At 37.1% G+C, this 19,684-nt stretch overlaps 6 protein-coding genes across 6 annotated transcripts; 5 read left to right on the forward strand and 1 right to left on the reverse strand.

Annotated features, from left to right (window-relative positions):
• Positions 1 to 128: 128 nt before the first annotated feature.
• L201_002961 (uncharacterized protein) lies at positions 129 to 1,986 on the forward strand (the record flags this gene model as incomplete). The annotated part of the gene is made up of 5 exons (XM_066218724.1): positions 129 to 872; positions 996 to 1,365; positions 1,491 to 1,732; positions 1,825 to 1,842; positions 1,912 to 1,986. The coding sequence occupies 5 exons, from the start codon at positions 129 to 131 to the stop codon at positions 1,984 to 1,986; spliced, it is 1,449 nt and encodes a 482-aa protein (XP_066074821.1).
• A 561-nt stretch (positions 1,987 to 2,547) lies between these two features.
• On the forward strand, positions 2,548 to 4,572 carry L201_002962 (uncharacterized protein; the record flags this gene model as incomplete). Its single annotated transcript, XM_066218725.1, has 10 exons — positions 2,548 to 2,621; positions 2,765 to 2,843; positions 2,947 to 2,992; positions 3,078 to 3,111; positions 3,211 to 3,333; positions 3,459 to 3,611; positions 3,683 to 3,803; positions 3,908 to 4,028; positions 4,138 to 4,316; positions 4,408 to 4,572. 10 exons carry the CDS (start codon positions 2,548 to 2,550, stop codon positions 4,570 to 4,572), a joined length of 1,095 nt encoding a protein of 364 aa, XP_066074822.1.
• Positions 4,573 to 7,389: 2,817 nt separating this feature from the next.
• On the forward strand, positions 7,390 to 8,634 carry L201_002963 (uncharacterized protein; the record flags this gene model as incomplete). Its single annotated transcript, XM_066218726.1, has 2 exons — positions 7,390 to 7,677; positions 7,756 to 8,634. 2 exons carry the CDS (start codon positions 7,390 to 7,392, stop codon positions 8,632 to 8,634), a joined length of 1,167 nt encoding a protein of 388 aa, XP_066074823.1.
• Positions 8,635 to 9,185: 551 nt separating this feature from the next.
• On the forward strand, positions 9,186 to 11,854 carry L201_002964 (uncharacterized protein; the record flags this gene model as incomplete). The annotated part of the gene is made up of 2 exons (XM_066218727.1): positions 9,186 to 9,876; positions 9,975 to 11,854. 2 exons carry the CDS (start codon positions 9,186 to 9,188, stop codon positions 11,852 to 11,854), a joined length of 2,571 nt encoding a protein of 856 aa, XP_066074824.1.
• Positions 11,855 to 12,183: 329 nt separating this feature from the next.
• On the reverse strand, positions 12,184 to 13,663 carry L201_002965 (uncharacterized protein; the record flags this gene model as incomplete). Its single annotated transcript, XM_066218728.1, has 5 exons — positions 12,184 to 12,299; positions 12,412 to 12,471; positions 12,557 to 12,665; positions 12,767 to 13,171; positions 13,283 to 13,663. The coding sequence occupies 5 exons, from the start codon at positions 13,661 to 13,663 to the stop codon at positions 12,184 to 12,186; spliced, it is 1,071 nt and encodes a 356-aa protein (XP_066074825.1).
• A 1,204-nt stretch (positions 13,664 to 14,867) lies between these two features.
• On the forward strand, positions 14,868 to 19,407 carry L201_002966 (uncharacterized protein; the record flags this gene model as incomplete). Its single annotated transcript, XM_066218729.1, has 7 exons — positions 14,868 to 15,940; positions 16,012 to 16,747; positions 16,813 to 17,268; positions 17,392 to 17,567; positions 17,640 to 17,805; positions 17,865 to 17,935; positions 17,991 to 19,407. The coding sequence occupies 7 exons, from the start codon at positions 14,868 to 14,870 to the stop codon at positions 19,405 to 19,407; spliced, it is 4,095 nt and encodes a 1,364-aa protein (XP_066074826.1).
• Between the last annotated feature and the right edge of the window lie 277 nt (positions 19,408 to 19,684).

Here is a 19,684-nt window from a genome sequence, read left to right on the forward strand (position 1 = left end):
TCCTTTATCGTAATCACCTTAAGGAGTTCTGTATAATTTTACATAGCCAATACAGCCATACTGCTCTTCAACTCAGTTCTTGAAGTCCGTTCTCATGACAACACAAACGACGTTAATGATCAAACAATATGCCAACAGAATCAACACCTTCGGCTTCTTTACTGTCAACAAATCATCCTCAAGGGGTGATTAAGTGTTCGATATGTGGTTTAGGTAATATCACAGGCGGTTCTTCATCGAATACAAATAACAACGAAGGTATCATTGTGCTCAATGATCCAATCGAAAGGATTTGTGGAAGATGCATCAATACACCTGATGCTCGAAGGAGAATAGCTAGTATGGAAACCGCTCACCATGTAACGGGCAATGAAGGTAGTGAGTCGGGAGAAGATCGATCTGCATCAACGGGTCTAGGATTAGGTTTAAGAGGAGTTGATTTGGAAGAGAAATCAGAAAGCACTATTTCGAATGATGAGGATAGTGATGGCTCAAGGGAGAATACACCTTCACCCGTTCCAACTTTCCCAGAAGACACAACTAGATCTGCACCTAATAGCCCAATGGAGATAAACGGTTTATCAAGATCTTTACCTACACATCATCCTAAACCATGGAGAACAACTATATCTAAACCTTCCTTGAACACGATTTCGGCCGATCAACCGGTTTCAATCCCGACAACACCTCAAAGATCGTCAACTCCAGGTGGTATCAAGAATGAAGAGTCTGAAAGACCACCTAATCCGCTTTTGGACGTGACTAAAGCTAGAGTACCTTCGATCGGCAGAGGTGCATTATATCCTGGAAGTATTTTTAGAGGTACACAGACAAGCGGTAGAAGTGCATATGAAGTGGAAATACAGCTCGTAGTGAGTACATTGTTCTGGATTGTTAACAGAACAAGACCTTTAGGTATTTGTAACAATAGCCCAGTAGTACAGCAACATTTGTAGTGTTATAAGCTGACATTCTATAATCAATTTGTTGTTCAGGACGTAAATTTCGCTGAATCGAATGTTTCAGGATATTTATCAATATCACATTTAACAGATTCACATCCACATTTAACGACATATTTTGACGGTGAAATAATCGGAAATAAGTATGGTTTTATCACAGGAAGTAAATATGGTGCAACAGAACATGATGATATGAGACATTGGGGTAGATTTGAACAATTTAGAAGACCTTCAACAAGATTAGATATGTTAAAACCTGAATTATTGTTTAGAGATCCACAACCTGATAAATCAAAAGGTGAATTGAAATCAAAAGAAAGAGATTTCATCTTTTTAAGAATAAAAGAAAAGTTTTTAGTACCTGATCATAAAGTCAGAGATATAAGTGGTGCTTCTTTTGCAGGTAAGTTCACCTATCTCTTCCTCTGTTTGACTACCTCCTTTTCCACCTTCTAGTTCCTGATTCCCACTATCACACCCATTAATGGGTAGAATAAAGCTTACATGGAATATTTTCCATTATGTCAGGTTTTTATTACGCTCTAGTAGATCTTTCCCCACCTTCAGCTCCTTTAGAAGTCTCAACTCCTACTTCACCTTCGACACCTAAAGCTTCTTTCGGTCCACCTTCACCAATCATAATCAGACGTAGTTCCAATCAAGCGGAAGTGAGGGGTATGGTTCGACCTGATGGAAGTAGAAGGAGAGAAAGCTCAAGTAGATTACGGGAAAGAGAGATACCTTCAAGAGGAGAAGCTACTATCCGAGGCGTAAGTTGTGCTTAGAGTGATGGTTGAGGGGGAGAGGTGCAATAAGCTAATCTGATATTCTCACATTTCTCGTTGTACTATCCCCTTCATAGTATTATTTTCATTCTTTGGTAAGTAACAGACTATACCCCTGAAAAATACGAATTAGAACCCCAGCTGACTTCGAGTGATTTTTACAGAACCAAGAACCTTTTCAAGAATTATTTCTATCACATGTACCTCAAAGAAGTAGCAGTACTTTCGAATTCCGATAAGATCCAATCCATCCATCGCCCTGGTAATCCCTGTCCGTCTTACTTATCCCACTCAAACCTTCTACCTATCCTCTTTCAGGATAGGTGATATTAACGTTCATACCATGTTTGTACAGGTTGTATACTGTACCCATTTTATAATTTGTATTATCGCTCCCTTAAGTTGTTCACTATCCCTTTTTTTTGTATAACATTCAATCCTGTTGTTCCTCGTTGTTAATATACCTGTTCTATCATTTCAGTCAAACGACGTACTATTTATATGCATATCACTTAACAAGTTATCGTCTCTCATATACTCGTATACTTACATATGCGTAGTGCAATAAATTATGACGCGTGATTGCCTCGTTTGTACCGATCGAAGAAAGTCGCGTCAATCAATTGTCAAAATCGTTACAAATGCTAATGTTCGAATGAAAGTCTATCTCATACACTGCATCCCAAATCGCTTTCATCATCGTCCACTTGTTCGTTAGATTGAATTCAAAGGGCCGCACAAGGAACCTGTACGCATAGACTGCTCGACAACGGTTTCAGCCTTAAGATATCTTTAGCATAATGTCAACTTTCGCACCTAGACCTACAGGTCAAATGGCTGTTGATCCTAAACATCAACCTTGGGTAGAGAAATAGTGAGTATCGTCTCAGTCCAATAAAGGGGTATAGCTATAGAATACAAACACAAAGGTCGATAAAGGAGTCGAGTCATTAGCATTGGGAAGTTGAACTAATATACTGGTTTTTAACGATGATCGTCTTTTCCTTGACATTTTAGTCGACCAAAAACAATCGATGATGTTTCCTCACAAGAACATACTGTAGCTGTTTTGAGGAAAGCTCTAGCTTCCACAAACGTAAGTGACTTACGTGCTATGAAGAAGTATACTTCTAGACTACATTGGGCGCCGAATTGTGGAATATCGGGAAAAAGTCAAACTGACAAAATCTCTTTCACAGTTACCTCACATGCTGTTCTATGGTCCACCTGGTACAGGTAAAACAAGTTAGTAGAACCATAATGATACGAAGCTAGAGTGATGTTTTCTTCGAAGGAAAATTGTTGGCTTACTTATACTGTCTGTTATTAGGTACGATATTGGCACTTGCAAGACAACTATATGGGTAAGTCTCCTCTATACCTTCAGCATTTGATATGAACGAAACGAATAATGGTCGGGCAAGAACTGATCACCGAATCCTTTTCTTCCTTTAACCAATTAGGCCTGATCTTTTCCGAGCTAGAGTTTTGGAATTAAATGCGTCTGATGAAAGAGGTATATCAGTAGTCAGAGAGAAAATCAAAACTTTCGCCAGGGAAACTCCTAGACATGTAGGAAAATCATCGTGAGTAGCTTTTGCGATTCGCTCATGGACAGTCATACATATATATATGCAATCAATACCTTTTAACTCAATCTGAGTCACAGGACATGCTTATAGTAATTGACATCAATTCATCTGATGACTAGTGATGGTAAAACATATCCTTCACCACCTTATAAACTCATCATTTTAGATGAAGCAGATTCAATGACACAAGATGCTCAATCTGCTTTAAGAAGAATCATGGAAACTTACTCAAGAATCACACGATTTTGTTTAGTTTGTAACTATGTTACTAGGTGAGTGATTTAACTGGTTTCAAATATTGATTTATCAAGGGTATATACTGATATAACCTGTACTTTCATAGAATTATCGAACCATTAGCATCTAGATGTAGTAAATTTAGATTTAGGCCTTTAGCACAAAATAGTACACAAGCTAGAATAGAGATGATAGCTAATAATGAAGGTGTACAAGCTGAAGACGGTGTAAGTAGTTCGGACCTGCTTCGATCGAAATAACGAGACTCCTTAATTCTCAGGAGAAGGTCGCTGATCGGACCACGAAATTGTCGTCGCTGTCCATTATATAGGTATTACCTCTTATACTTCAATTAGCAGGTGGTGATCTAAGAAAGGCTATAACGTATTTACAAACCGCCCAAAGGTTGCACGGGGCTAGTGAACCTCCTACACCCATATCAGCATTATCGAGTAAGTGATTCTGACGATTCACAATGATACTCCCAACAGCAACGAAGAGCCTGACGAGTTTTTATCGTCAGAATAGAATAATGCTGATTCATCATTTCACCTGACTTAGTTCACGAAATATCTGGGGTGGTACCTGATGATCTGATAACGCATCTTTTGAGCGTGATGGGTGTAGATAAGGATCAAGGAATCGATTTGACTTTAGGTTCAGGTGGATTTGAAAGCGTTAGACTAGCTGTGAAAAGAGTAGGTCGAGAAGGTTGGAGTGCAGGTCAAGTTTTAGAGCAAGTAAGTGCCATTGTTTCGCGCCCTGTCCTCAAACTGAAATATCATGCATGTAACTCAAACTAACATTGACTTTTGTTTTTTCTTCGAACAGATACATGACGCGCTTATACCTTTACCTACAATACCTGCCTTACCAAAATCTTTAGCTGCAATGGCAATTGCAGAATGCGATAAAGGTCTATGTGAAGGTGGTGATGAAGAATTACAATTATTAGAGTGTTGTTTAAGGATCAAAGATGCGATGACCAAACAATAAACAGTGGAAATGTTATATACTATATACGAGAAATAAAAATCCGATAATCATTCAATCATGACCCTGTATGTATACTGTATAAATGTGATTCGCTTCCTTGATTCGCTTCCTTTCTTTCTTCACCTCACATACTGAAATAACCTTTCGATTCATCGATCAGCGAAGTAACAGCATGCAAAGCGCTCGCATTCCGAGGATTTTGCAATAATCATGAAAGAATATTCCTGGAAATCTCATCGCTACTTAAGGATAACAAGAATCAATTGTGGTGAGAAGTGCCGGTTTCCCATTGTAATCTCAAAGTATCTTGTGATTTAACATCAGATGTACGACCATTTGCGAGTTGTATCACAGGGTTCTCACATTTCAATGGTTTTCCGTCTTCGATAATGTAAACAATCAATACTGCGTAGGAAAAGAGACCTTTTGAAATTCCAATATCACTTTTGTCATCCCAATATCAGAGACATGAATCGATTAAGATCTAATCCTAGCTTGGCAATCAATCGATGTTGACCGGCTCCAGAGATAGATATATAGCCAGAAAAAGCAACATCATCAGATCTCATCAACATATCTTTATTATAAGACACTCTACCAATCACGGTGATATCTTCTGACTCTAGTGTTGTGGCAAATGATAAGTTGTAGTGATTATTTTGAGAACATTACACACTTTATTCGTATATTTCGAGATTTTTACGTGACGCGTTTTTGGTATTTTTTATGCTTGCTAGCTGTGATTCCTAATCCAAAGTTATTTGGAATTTGTTTTTTTTTTTTTTTTCGCTGTTTTCTTGAATTTCAATATGTGGCGAGACAGTAAAAATACCTTATCCGGTAATTCTGCTTTGTGAGATGAATGTTTTTTGTACCTTGACCTGACCGTTTTTTCTTCATCCACTTAAAAGACCCCTTAGAAATCCCAGTCGTAGAAGGGGCTACAAGGCAGAGAGAATTGAGTGAAATCGAAATATAACGGGATGGTATTACAGGATCACAAGAAAAAGCTATTCTGAGCTCTGACGTTTTTGCTTGGACTTGGCCCTTAATCACATTAAGCCTTAGCTGTACACTGTATGTAGCTGTAAATAAACCTTAGCGTAATTTTTGCGATATTTTCATTTTTGGTTGGATACCTTAGTAGTAAGAAGTTTTGGTCGGTTGGCTACGGTAAGCTGGTTGTTGGTTCATTTGGTGATATACATACTTACTATACATCCATCCATCCGTGTTTCCGAACAAACCGACGAAAGAAACCATTTCATTTTTGTTTTTCTCTCTTCCCGTTTTTTCTTTTAATTCCTTCTTCTCATCTTATACAAATCCCACTACACTTTTCAAAAGGAGAAGAAGTTCGCCTTCGGGTGTTCTTTTTGGACCTACAGTAACAAACTTTTATCCCTTGCACCAAACGTACACAAACAAACTCATAAAAACTTTCACCAAACCCCAGGTATAATATTACGGTTTTATCGACCGAAAAACCAATACCCGGGTATTCAACATTAGAACTAAACAACCGTCATTACTCTCTTCTTTGCTCAAATTGCATCAAACCAAAGGAAAAAAAACCAAAACACCAATCACACCAAGCTTACAAAGACATATGCATTGTTATAGAATAAAGAAATAAGAAAACAAGGTGTTTCAACTGAATCCTTAATCACTATACGTCTTCATTGCGAAGAAAGGAAAACAACGAAAGCAAAAACGCCAATTCACAGTATAACGCCGCACAAAATAGGAGTGAAACTGCACAACAAGATAACTGATACAAAATACAATCAATAACCTTAACAACGATTTCATTTCAATTGAAATATATCACATCGATCAAAATTGGATTAAATATTTACCGCTTAATATCCCTTCGAACCAAAAATCAAGTAGAAATAGATCATTTATATTATATCTATAGCAATAGACAACAACTTAGAAATACAGAAACTGTACTCTTGTTCTTTCTTTTCTCCGTCGATCAATTTCCCATCAATCAACATCACAAGTACACAACAACAACCCTTGCTTAGTTCCATTTTAGCAACTCCTTGACCTCCTTTGAACCCGCTTTCAAAGGATCATCAGTTCAAAAATAAAAAAAACGTTGCAACGGATACATCCATCCATATAACCGCTTATCGCATATCGTTCGCCATCAGTTCACCAATTGGAGTAGATTTTGTAGACAAGATATCATCTGATTTTGATTTTGATACTGCGTCTTGTGAGTGAGTATCTTCTGATTTGAATAATCCAACAAGTATATATTTCCACATTCGAACACTCGCCACAGGCTCTCTCATTCAACGTTGATGATGTGAACTGATCAATGCTATTCGCATATCACCTACCTAGTAGATAGCATCTCAACCCTGTCATAAATCCCTTTAACCCCACTACACGTTTATACTGCCGAACAACAAACAAACGAAATCAACCTTATCTCCAACCCTCATTTCTCTTTTATTGCAGTAAACCGCTACTTGAAACGTTCTTCAAGATGAATATCGAGCAGTAGTATATTGGTCGATTGATATCTTTTGATCGACAAAATCGATAACCCACTTGCATTGTCAAGATAATAATAACAAACATCCTTTAGGATCAAATAGGTTTTTTGACAAAATCTAAATATACGAGAAGATTGACTTCCGTGTAAAGCCAAACTTTCATGCTCCAACTGTATATAATATATATCATTAGTTCTCACTATATCAATCAGTATAATACCACAGAACAGAGTATCAATATATTGCATTCCTGTATAACCATTATATCACCATAACCTTCAGCTCACCAGATCGAACTATCGAAATGGCAACATATCAACCTCAAGCTCAAATCGCTCTTGTCGATGTCTTCAACCCTGTTTCCGGCTCATCTTCCACATCACCTATATTCACCCGCATATCATCCCCACGACCTAAACTCAGATCATGTCTCTCTCCATCCCGATCACCTTCTATAACACCTTATAGCGATAGTGCAGTGGCTACACCAAGTGGATCAAGGTCAACTTCATTCTCATCTTGTACAAGTGGTGAAGGTTGGAAAGCCACCAAATGTGTCAGATGGCAAGAAATGAATGGCTGTGCTGTTACCGTGAGTCATTGATCTGCGGATCACACCTATTCTTGTCTTATGACAAGGTGCTGATCATTCGCATGTGATTGCCTATAGTCTACACATGATACCTACTCACATGAGGAATATGACCGTACACCACTTGAACCGCCAAGTGTAGAGGAGAGAGAATGTGTTTTACCTGCAAGAGGATCACGTTGTTTGTCGATGTCAAGAGATTGTTTTTTGTTAGATGAAGAAGATTATGAAGATGATCAAGATTTAACTGTTGAATCATATTTCTTGAACACTCCTCCACCGACTGAAACAAATTCTGAAGATGGTGATAACCAAGAACACATAGAAGGAAACGAGGAAACTGCTGAGGAAGAAGAAGAAAGAAAACAATGGGAAGAATGTATGGAACGTAGAAGACAAATGTTTGCTCGAATGTGTCCTAAATTACATAGTTGTGGTTCTAGAAGTGGAACTGGAAGTGGAACAGGTACACCGGAAGAAGACAGGCATCCTGAATTCGAAGGATATAGGTCAATTTCAGCAACTCTAGCAACTTTGCTAAGATCAGTTAGTAATTCCGAGGCTCCCATCGAAGAAGAAGACGAAAACGAACAGGAGGAAGAAAATGATGAAGAAGAAGAGGAGGAAGGTATAACGAAAGGTGATTGTGGATTTGGATTTTCAACTTTGAATTTACGATCGACACCATTAAATGATAATGATGAAACAGAGATGGAAATTGGTACACCAAGTTTAATTTCTTCAAATGATGAAGAAAGTGAAGAACTAGATGATGACTGTATAATATCTTCACCTGGTGGATTGAATTCAAATCATTCAACTATAATACCAACTAACAATCATCACCACCACCAATATCAAAAAGATTTAGGTACATGTACTGAAGAAATGGTTTTAGCTGCTTGGTCAACTAAAAAACCTATCATACCTATAGATAGAACGAGGAGAACTATATGATGATTCTTCTTGTCTTCTTTTTCTACTTCTTGTGCCACAATCTTTCTTTCAAATCAACCTTAGATATTCAACATATTTCTCGCATGTGAACATATTCATACATACATACATATATATCCTGCATTTTTCGATACGACTTCCATTTTTCATATTTAACGAAATGTCATGAAATATACCTCAAATAGTTTGTCAAGTTGATGCTCATCTGTCAATGTGATCAGTGAGCAGCACTATCATTATATATGCATGATCATATACTTCTACCTTTGAATCAGCCAGATGCGACTCCTGTCTAGACAAAGAAATTCGTGTTATGTCGATCCATATGTGAAAGCGGGATTTGCGATGATTTAATGAATTTGCCACCCAAAATAATCGAATTCACGCATTTAACCGATGAATGCATTGACAAGTGGAGTACAAGTGATTCCTTTTTTTTTAGCCGGTCATACCTGTTGTCGTTCATATCCATCGCAAATGTGTATATATAGTCAATCTGCTGATCAGCTACTACCCTTGCTCTTCATCTGGAATACAATCAAGTTATCGAGATGGGAATATCAGCTACACCTTCCTCTTCTTCTTCTTCCTCAAAGCCAGACAACAGACAGCTGATTAAGAATGAAGAAAATGAAGGTAACAATGAAAATAAATCAATACCATTATTACTCACATTACCACCTGAATTAATTGATCATTTATTGGGTTTAGTACCACCTTTAGAAAGACAAATAACTACTTTAAGTTTATTAAAAGTATTTCCAGAATTTAAAAATGAAATTTCACAAAAACATTTATGGGAAAATTTGATTATATATAATTCAAAACAATTTTGGCCATTATGGAAAAGATTACAAAAAGATCAAAAAGAATCTTCTTCATCTACATCTTCTTTATTAGAATCATCTTCGAAAACAAAAAATCAAATAAATCATCATTCATCGGAAGAAGAAGAAGATGGTTTAGTATTTTATGGACCACAAAAAGAAGGTGAATTAGGTGGTATAATGTGTAATGGAATTAAATCATTAACTTTAAAATCATGGAAAGGTGATGCAGATATTTTAAATAATATTTTAAGATGTATTAAAAAATTAAATACATTACAATTAAATATTGGAACTAATTTTTCACCAGATCATTTAGAAGAAATGTTTGAATCACCAAGAAAAGATTTGAAAAGATTAGAAATGAGATTTAGACCTTATGTTGAACAAGCTTCCTATTATCAGTTTTTAGCAGGTATGTCATGTCATTCATTTTCTAAAAATTGTACCATAATTTATTACTACTGGGTCCTGCTTCGAATATACTTATATATGTTATTCGTATTCTTTTAGGTTCATATTTCGATACAGCTGTTGAAACCCTCACTAAAAGCTGGCCAGTTATACCGACATTCACACATTTATCAATCGTACAAGACTTACCACCACGTTCAACTGTACCTCCCACAGCCATAAATTCAACTTCTACTTCGTTAGCAGGATCATTTGCAGACTTATCTTTAGCTACATCGGCCTCGGATAAAAAGGAATCATCTTCATCTGGTTCAGAAGATAATTCAGGTAGATCAACACCTCCTACATCGATATCATCTGCATCAGATAATCCATTAGATATAGGTACATCAAAAGCTTATACTGGTCATGGACCATTTGGTAATCCATTCTTGAATGAAAAACTAGGTATAACCAAACCCAAGACATTTGCTCAACCTATTGTGTTTTTCGATATAAACTGTATTTCGAAGTTTGGGATTTCACCTATAGCTGAAAATCTTACGCATCTTCGTCTAAGAGTACCGTCAAGAGATTTATTGAAAGTTTTAATCAATCCACCCAGAGGATCAAATAAAGAATTATTTCCATCATTGAAATATCTAGATATATCAACGACAAATGTCAGAATTGATACAAATTTAATTACACTATTAAGGACATATAGTAAATTGGAACATCTAATATTAGATAGAGTGAATTTGTTTGGATTTACAGCAAGAGAAAAAGGACCTGAATTATGTTTTGATTTAGGTTCTTTAATTGTTTCATCAAGTTTATCTAGAGGTAAAGAAAAAGAAAGATTAATAGCGGCAAAGGAATTAGAACAGCGTACGAGATTAGCTGAATTAGAAGCTATAAGAATTAGAACACAAAGAATAACTGAAGAACAAGAAAGAAGAGAAACAGATGAAAATAATTTACCACCAGAAATTTTAGCTGAAATTCAACATAGAGAAAGAATAGAAGAACAACAAAGACAAATTGAATTAGCTAGATCAAGAAGAGGTCATAGATCAGCTGCACATTCTACTTTTTCTTTACGTGATAGAACTATAAGACGTACCGGTAATAATGGTAATACTGCTTCTTCATCTACCAATAATACCCAACAGTTAGTATTTGATGTACCACCAACAGATAAAATGTATTTGGTTTTACCACCTTTACCAACTTTGAAAAGTATCTCAATAGGTGGTGAAGCTTCTGGAGTAACAAGTAATCAAACTTTAAAAGAATGGGAAGAAAATTTTCATAAAGGTTGGAAAGAAAGTTTGAACCGAACTTTGGGTTGGGCAATTCACGTTTCAGATAAGTTTGAAAGAGCTAAAAAGAAAGCTGATGATTGGAGAATACAAGAATCGAAATCAAACAAGAATGATCCTTCTTCATCTTCATCGAACGCGAATAATAACACTAATAACACGAAAAATCCAGCAGCAGCTAAAAATGGACATATATCAAAATCTAAAAGAAGAGCATCAATATCAAATGGGTCGTCAGGATCTGGAGCAGGTAATAAATTGTATACTAAACCACCATTAGATGTTAGGTTATTTAGATTCCCATCTTCCCTAGAAGAGGAATCAATTGACGATGAAATTAATGATTCTTATGAATTAGGTGGATTATTAAATGGCTTAATTGAAATCGATGCCTCACAATTAAATCACAAAGATTATCTAGATATTTATAAACAAGCTATAGGTGATTCACAATTATATTTAGATTCACAACATGAGATTGCGGAAGGAAGTAGTGCAGGTGGATTCGAGGTTAAACCACCTTGTATATTTTGTACTGTACCTGATTGCGAAGGTCCAGCAAGAAGAGGTGCAGAAGGTGAAAGAGTTGATGGTAGAGGTGGAATGAATGGTATACATCCTAAAGGTTGTGGTCATTTATTGGGTAGAAAGATTTGGGGTTCAGAAGGTTTTTAATCAATTCAAGTTGGAGAAAAGATAATTTGTAGCATTTACACATAACATTTTTTGGGAAAGAATTCCATATGCTTACAATATAGGAAAAAGTTGGGATTATTTATAACAGCACATGCCATATCATATATATTGTATTAGTTGAATTATATGCATTGTAGGATCTATATATAAAGTACATTCTTTCTTTTTACTGAAGTACAAATATGTGCATATATTTATTAATATACGAGGGGTGCTGTACATTTGCCAACAAATTTGTAAAGTCTGTTGAGCTATCTCTGTTCCATCGTTCTACACAGTATACTGCAACCAAGTTGAATTGGTCATACCTAGAAAGCCCCTATCTTTACACCACCTTTGAGCAAAGTTTCCCTTGATTTACCTGAAAAAACAGATTTCCAAAGTTCGTCTCTTACTTCAGGTAAATTCAGTATTGTTCGTGTTTCTGTAAGATGCAGAACGAATGATTAATCAGTAAATAGACTTGTAAACTTAGGCGAGTATTCAATATTGGTAATGGAACTCAGGGGGAATGTTCTTCATATTGAAACACTTACTGCTATCTTGATGACTTATATCAAGTAATAATACAGTTTCTGAAGTGATTTTTATTGCATCTATTAAATCAAAACAATTAATCGTTAAATATATCAGCGCATGTATCGTATTTGGGTACGTGATCGGTAATTATCCGATACCAACCTTCTGTTAACAATTTCCCCACTCTTGCTGGTGTACCAACAGCTATTGAAACTTTTTTCTGATGTAGATATTTTACTTGATCTGCGAGTTTAAAGTGTTTTGCGAAAAGCTATGAAATGATTGAGCAAATTTGGTTTCAAGAATTTAGTATATACCCTACCATCTATCTACCCTCATATTGTTGAACGACGTATTTCTTCTACAACTCACTTTAGCAACTTCACCATCACCTTTAACATCTCTTACACCTCTGACTAAATCAGCGCATCTTAAACCTGATAAAGCAAGAATTATAATTTGAGGTTGACCAACATTCAATTTTTTTTTACTTAAGTTCTCAGATAGATCTTGAATTCTTTTTTGAAGAGGCTTAAATTGTTCCATATCAGACTTTTTATTTTCTGTATTAGAAACTGTGGAAGGAGGATTTGGTATAGGAGTATAATTTGGTGGATCTAAAAGATTTGATTCAGGTATTTGAATATCATCTAATTCTACTGAACTTGATGATGGATAAGATTCTTTTATTGATTTTAATAATATAGAAGATAAATCAGATTTAGGTAAATGAGTTGGTATCGTTTCTGATGTTATACCAGATTGATTTTGTCTTTTCTAAATGGCAAATTAATGATGTGTACATAATTGTTAGCTATAATTCAGAGAGCTTTGGTACAAGAGGGGTTCAATCGGAAATACTTGAAGTAAGAAATTTAGTTAACTCACTTTTGCTTTTCTTTCTTTCTCTTTCTCTTTCTTTCTCCTTTTCTTTTCAGCTTGTCTAGCCTCATCACTATTATCTTGATTACATTCCTTATCTTGCTGATCATGATCATCTCCTTCAATCACTTCTTCAACTTTTCGTTTTTTAGGTTCAATTATTGGACTTTTCACTATTTCATCTTCTTCACCTTCTAATGGTGGTAAATCCTTCTCATCATCATCATTAGAGCCTAATTCTTCATCAACATTTCGTTCTATATCTGAATCATCATCACCTTCTTCATCTGATCCAGCTAATAAATCAGGATCTAACTCTAATCCATCATCTAAATCATCACCACCTGTTTTATATGATTCTTTGGATTGTATTGTTGTTTGGGCCATTGTAATTTGTCAATTTCCTTGTAGAGTGACAGGTTATATTCCACTCAGATCTTGAGATATTTCTCCTTTGTAATTGAATGGGCAATGTCAGAGATGCAGCAGCTAGATAAACGATTGATAGATAGTAAAGCTCTATTTAGAGATCGTCAAACGTTTTAATGGAAATCAAAATATTAATAAGATATATCAAAATAATCGGAAAATCAAAAATAAGATTACCACGTGCTGGATTTTACCGAGCTAATATATACACCAAACCACTTAATGCTTTCCCACGATAGCTCTTTTCATCAACTTTATCAACAACGCGACGCACAGACCGCGTCTGACTTCTTTTTCCCACTACCAATTAATACTTTTTTGTCATTAACATTCAATCTAATCTTGAATTTTGCATTGGAGATCTTTGATGAGATAATTGAATTTACAGAGTGATTTGCTGCTTGCGAGTCGCATCAAAACTGTCATATCACGATCTAGTAACGATCATTGTCTGCTTGAATGAATGATCAACTTGCCCATCATGCAAAAATATGGACAAGGCCGTGGAAGGACGCTGGTTCATTCCGTAACACGCATATTGCACTCGTTGCACTCGTTGCACTCTATCGCTGACTGTTCCAGAGTTGCTTGAACAAACATTTCTACCCTCATAGAGAGCACGCTAAGAGCTCTATCTGTTAAGCAGTATTTTGTGAAGCTTCTTTACCAGTCAATGATGCATATATGTACAGCATATGAAAGTGAAACAAAGCCGTGTATACAGTCATGTCAGTGACGTCTAATATCGTCTGACCGGCGGTTTCCGTTTGTTTCAATTTCACCCTTTCCTTCCTCTTCCTCCTTCCTTTCCTTACTTTCATCATTGATCTTGCATCATCCAACTCGACACATTATTGTATACATAATCTATCTGCCTCGACATTGAGGTGTCACTTGTTTGCATTTCAATCGCCAATCATACATCGCAGTATTTTATTCGGCAAAAACATCTGGAAATCGTTTTACCTGAAACAGCCGATAGATTCATGTTACAAGTTCGATAAATCAAAATTAGATAAACAGAGGATCATCAATGCGGAGTAGTCAGGAAGTATCCAGCATTTATTCTCTTTCTCAACCAATACTAAGATAGTATCCACTCTCACCTTATACTCGACGATAAACCACTTTATTCAACATGGTGGAAACGAAACAATCAAAGATGAAATCGATATTTTCCAGATTTAAAAGTGGTCCGAGCGATTCTCGTACTTCGTCTAGAGCAAATTCAGCAGCATCTGCAACATCAATATCAGCTAAAGATAACAAAGAAAATCATGCTGGCCATAGTGTTATATTAGAAAAGAAAAGTTTCAATCAGCCATTAAAGAAAGTATTTTCGAAGACTCACTTAGTTGAAACTCCTAAAGCTTCTCCAGTAACAACGACTTTAACAGCATCTCAAATATCACCACCGCCCCCACCACCTAGAACGTTAACTCCTATAGCAAACCAACATATTGCATCATCATCTTCACCAAACTTAACTTATCAAGATCCCAGACCGCATTCTGTACATGGTCCTATATCGTCTTCGACTTCTCATTTATCACCTGTAGTTGGATTATGGGAAGAAAATGTTTCTTCTCCTTGTAGAAACAGGACAGTCAGTGCGTCAGATAATTATCATGAGAAAGGGAATGGAGCACCAGGGAAAAAAGTCACTTTTAGATCTCCTGCACCTACACCTACAACTAGTGTACTTCTTGATGAAGCGAAAAATTCTGGAGATGCTGATCAGGATGAAAGGGGAAGAGGTTCATCCAGGCTCAACGGGACTCGACAATCATCCTTGTCACCGTCTAAAAGAGCTTCGACTTCAGCATTGAAACCACCTCCATCTTCTTTATCGCAAACGCAACTAACCATATCCAGACCTGGTACTTCACAATCTACCAATTCCACTAGACCTAGACCAGTTTCCAGGCAGACATCACCATTCCTACCTTCTCTTGCATTACGTCCACAAGCTTTTCGAAAAGCTTCTTTACCGCCCCCACCGCCCCCTTTGACTCATAATAGTAGCCGGTCAACAAGTACATCGCCTACAAAAACATCGACCCTGTTATCTCCAACACCTTCAGACACTTCAGCAGGAGCAATGAGCAATATGAGTTATCTACCTCAACCTAACAGCTGGAGTGAGATGGCTGAAGATGATCTAATAGCTAATTTGGGTCCAAAGGAAAGAACTAGACAAGAGGTATTATGGGAGATTGTCAGTTCTGAAGAGAGGTAAGTCCCCTTTAACCGCTATATCCCAATCTTCCGTACACGAAACTTATGTGATTGAACTCAAAATATAGATATGTGCAAGATCTTGTCAAATTTAATGAAACTTTCTGCAAGAACCTCTTATCTGTCACTGCCAATTCACCTCATTTGGACTTGTACGATAATACCGCATCTCTCAATAGAGCAATGTCACCTTCTTCACCAGCTTTATCAGGTAACGAATCTTATGTCAATTTACCTATAGCCTCTAAGTTCTCTTCAACTCCTCGACATAGTGGAGAAAGATATCCTTCAGATTCGTCAACCAGTACTGCACCTCCGATGACACCGAATGAAGATACCATATCCAGAGGCGCTCTTGGTCCCCCGCCATCCAGTGCGGCTAGAATGAACGCTTACAATATCTTGACTAACGGAAGACCAACACATAAGGCTAGTTTCTCCAGTCTGAACGGTAAAAGATCACATACCTCATTACCACCTCCTGCCGTATCAAGACAAGGTTCAAACTCTTCCCAGCCAAATTTGCATCCACTGGACAATAATAACAGATTATCGTACAATCCGGGATTCAGTGGGATACACAATAAATTACATAAGGCCAATTCTCGAGTCAGCTCAGGCGGCTCAATCACAAGTTCTACAGTGGAGAAAAGTATAAAATTGCCTGAAGATTTGGAAAAGGTTTTGACTGTTTTGTCTGGAGGTATATTGGACGGCCATATCAAACTAGCAGCTGCTTTGAAGAGAAGATACGAGAATCAATATCCCTTAGTTAGGAGTTTGGCAGATGTTTTCACTGCTCACGTGAGCTACGCACCTCTTCCTTTTCAGAGGATTAGGCAGCTGACATGTTACTAATAACTTGATAGTCATCAATCTTAAAGGAATATTTAACATACGTATTACATCTTGAAAAGGCTTTGGCGCAAGTTGATGAAAGCCTGAAACTATACAATGAGATATCATTAAACTCAACCTCCTCCAAACACCACAACAAGAGAAATTCGAAGAAGATGGAAGAAAGTGAATTAGGTCAATTATCAAAAAAGTTATACTCATTAGAAAATTTAGCTTCAGAGAAAGGTGAAGCTGGGTTAATTATATCATTGAGTAAACCATTTCAAAGGTTATTGAAATATCCATTACTTTTCCAAAATTTGTTATTTAACACAGATCCAAGTTTAAAAGAATATGAAGCTACATTATCAATGGTTGATCAAGTAGAAGGAATTGTCAGACAAATTGAAGACGAAAAAGAAAATGAAGAAACAAGAGAAAAAACTAGAGACGTTTGGGCTAGAATTGATGGTCTGGAAAAGGATAAAGTGAGTACTTCTATGCGCCAAATCGGTGTTATAAGCAGTTGTTCTTCCTCCCTTCGTCCCTTGTTCTGTGCTGCTGACAAGAGATATAAAGAGAACGGTTAAGCTGATCAAAGTCGTGCTCAGGTCATCATGGCCCCCAAATCCAGTAGAGTTTTGATTAGTGAAACGCAATTACCTGTACCTTCGAACGTCAATCTGAGAGTACAGAGAGAGAACCCAGCTGCTATTAAGGGAAAAAAGTCCTTCAAGAGATTAAGTGATATTCTGAAAGGCGGTGGAGATAGTGATTTATGGGTTTTGTGAGTGTCCGTTAACTATCTGTCCATAAACTGCCGGAAAGATGGTTAGCTGATCAAAGACATCAACCGCAGGCGCTTCTCTGATGTCTCACTGCTATGTGAGAAGACCGGCATTACTCATCTACCTATCGCAAGTTTCAAGAAAGCTACCAAATCTGATTCATCGAATGACCTTAGTAAGAAGAATGGTACAATGGGTAAACGAAGTGCTTCTATTAGAGCTAGAAATCTTTATCGAGTAAGTAGGAGCATTATAGTAACGGTACAATAATAATCGCTAAATTCACCCATACATAGTTTGTCAAAGTGCACGAGTGGCATCTGAAATCTAGAAATGGTAGTACCGATGCACTGACCAACATGAGCGAGTGAGTCAGCTCGAATCTCTTGCTGTGTATTGCAACCTGACGCAGACATATGTAGTATTTCTACTTCCCGTCATCGATATTCCAATCTACCGCAATCACCACCTGCGTCAAGATATCCCACATTACCCTCCATCGCTGGCACAACTCATGCCACACCCACTAAAGTACCTATGAAGACTGTAGATGGTAACCCGTCACCTTCAAAATCCTTCAGATCACCACGTAAAGGCGGTAATGGGTTTGATGACGATGATACTATGTCAGTAGTTTCGGAGGGTATATCAGAGATGTCCTTCGCCTTCAAAGACGGTGATCAATTGAAACCAAACCTGAAAGTTAAACCAAAAGCAAGACAATCACTTCCCCCTTCGAGGGTTACTTCGTCTTCTTTAGGAGCTCGAAGTGGTAGCAACACTCTCGGCAAAGCGAGAACATATTCTCAACCTGGATTAGCAAGAAGACTAAGTGGTGGACACGTGACCGGACGTGCAGCCGATGCTAAGTTTGCACATAGATTGAGATCACCCGATGCCAATACCGCTTCGGATACTGAAGAACCTGGTGGAATGAGATCAACAAGTGCAATGAAAGTTAGAAGATCTTTACCACCTACTTCAGCTGCTGCTACTACCTTAAGTGGCGGATTGAGACCCCTGCATACAGCAAATATGGCAACTACCTCTTCTTTCCAAAATAGACCAGCATGGAATTCAGGTTTATCAACTACTGCAACTGCTAGAAGAGCTTCTACACCTTCTTCGCAGATTGGTTCTATAAGATCAAATGCTAGAATCTCGAATACCAGTAATAACAATACGAATAATGGTAGTATTATCAGGGGTACAAGCGAAAGTGAAGGTAGAACAATACCAATTGGCAGATCATCTTTAATTGGGAAATCACAAACCGCATTAGCACAAAATTTGAATGAAGCAAATTTAGCAAGTTTGGAGAAGTCAAATGATGATGATTACGATAACACAAAAGATGCCAATGCAGAAATTGGCGATGGAGAAATCCGAAAAATGCCAAGTAAAGAAGATTCTGTAGTTGGTTTATGGAAGGTTTACAATGAATCTAAGAGTATTGGTCTAGGTTTAGGCTTTGATACTCCTGATTCCAGGAAAACTCAATCTTCCGAGAGAGCTTCAGCGATAAATGCCAGAACAGCAGATTTGCCTTCGAGAGGATCAGTGGCCTCACTGAGAGGCGCAAAAGCGAATGGTATTGCCTTGAGAGGAAGCCCAGCAGTCAGAGGTGGAGCTTCTGCCAGAGGAGCTTCTACAAAAGATACCGCTACCAGCACTTCATCAGTTTTAACGAAAACAGCAGTTAGCACATTGGTAGCGCCAAAAAAGGAAAAAAATACAGCTACCCCTTCAACCGGTAGAGGAGCAGGTAAAGCAGCAACTGTAGGAAGAGGCGGCAATTTAGTCAGCAGTAGAAAGAGGAATTTAGGTGGTAAAATATAGTTTCAATAGGACAACGACCTATTTTAACGTGACTTATACGAATTTTTAACGAAATTTCACGATATATGATTTAACGAGATTTAACGATAATGATGACAATGATGAAAGGATTTTCTGTTTCTTGATTGCTAGCTGTAACCTAAGTTGATTTATAATTGTATTTTATTGTTATATAGCATTTCATATACATACATACACACATATTCATACTTACAGTACATACATATATACAATATCGCATCTATAATCCTTACATGTATTTAACACTTTTCTTGTG

This window comes from Kwoniella dendrophila, chromosome 3, assembly GCF_036810415.1.
Source record: "Kwoniella dendrophila CBS 6074 chromosome 3, complete sequence".
Lineage (NCBI taxonomy): Eukaryota > Fungi > Basidiomycota > Tremellomycetes > Tremellales > Cryptococcaceae > Kwoniella > Kwoniella dendrophila.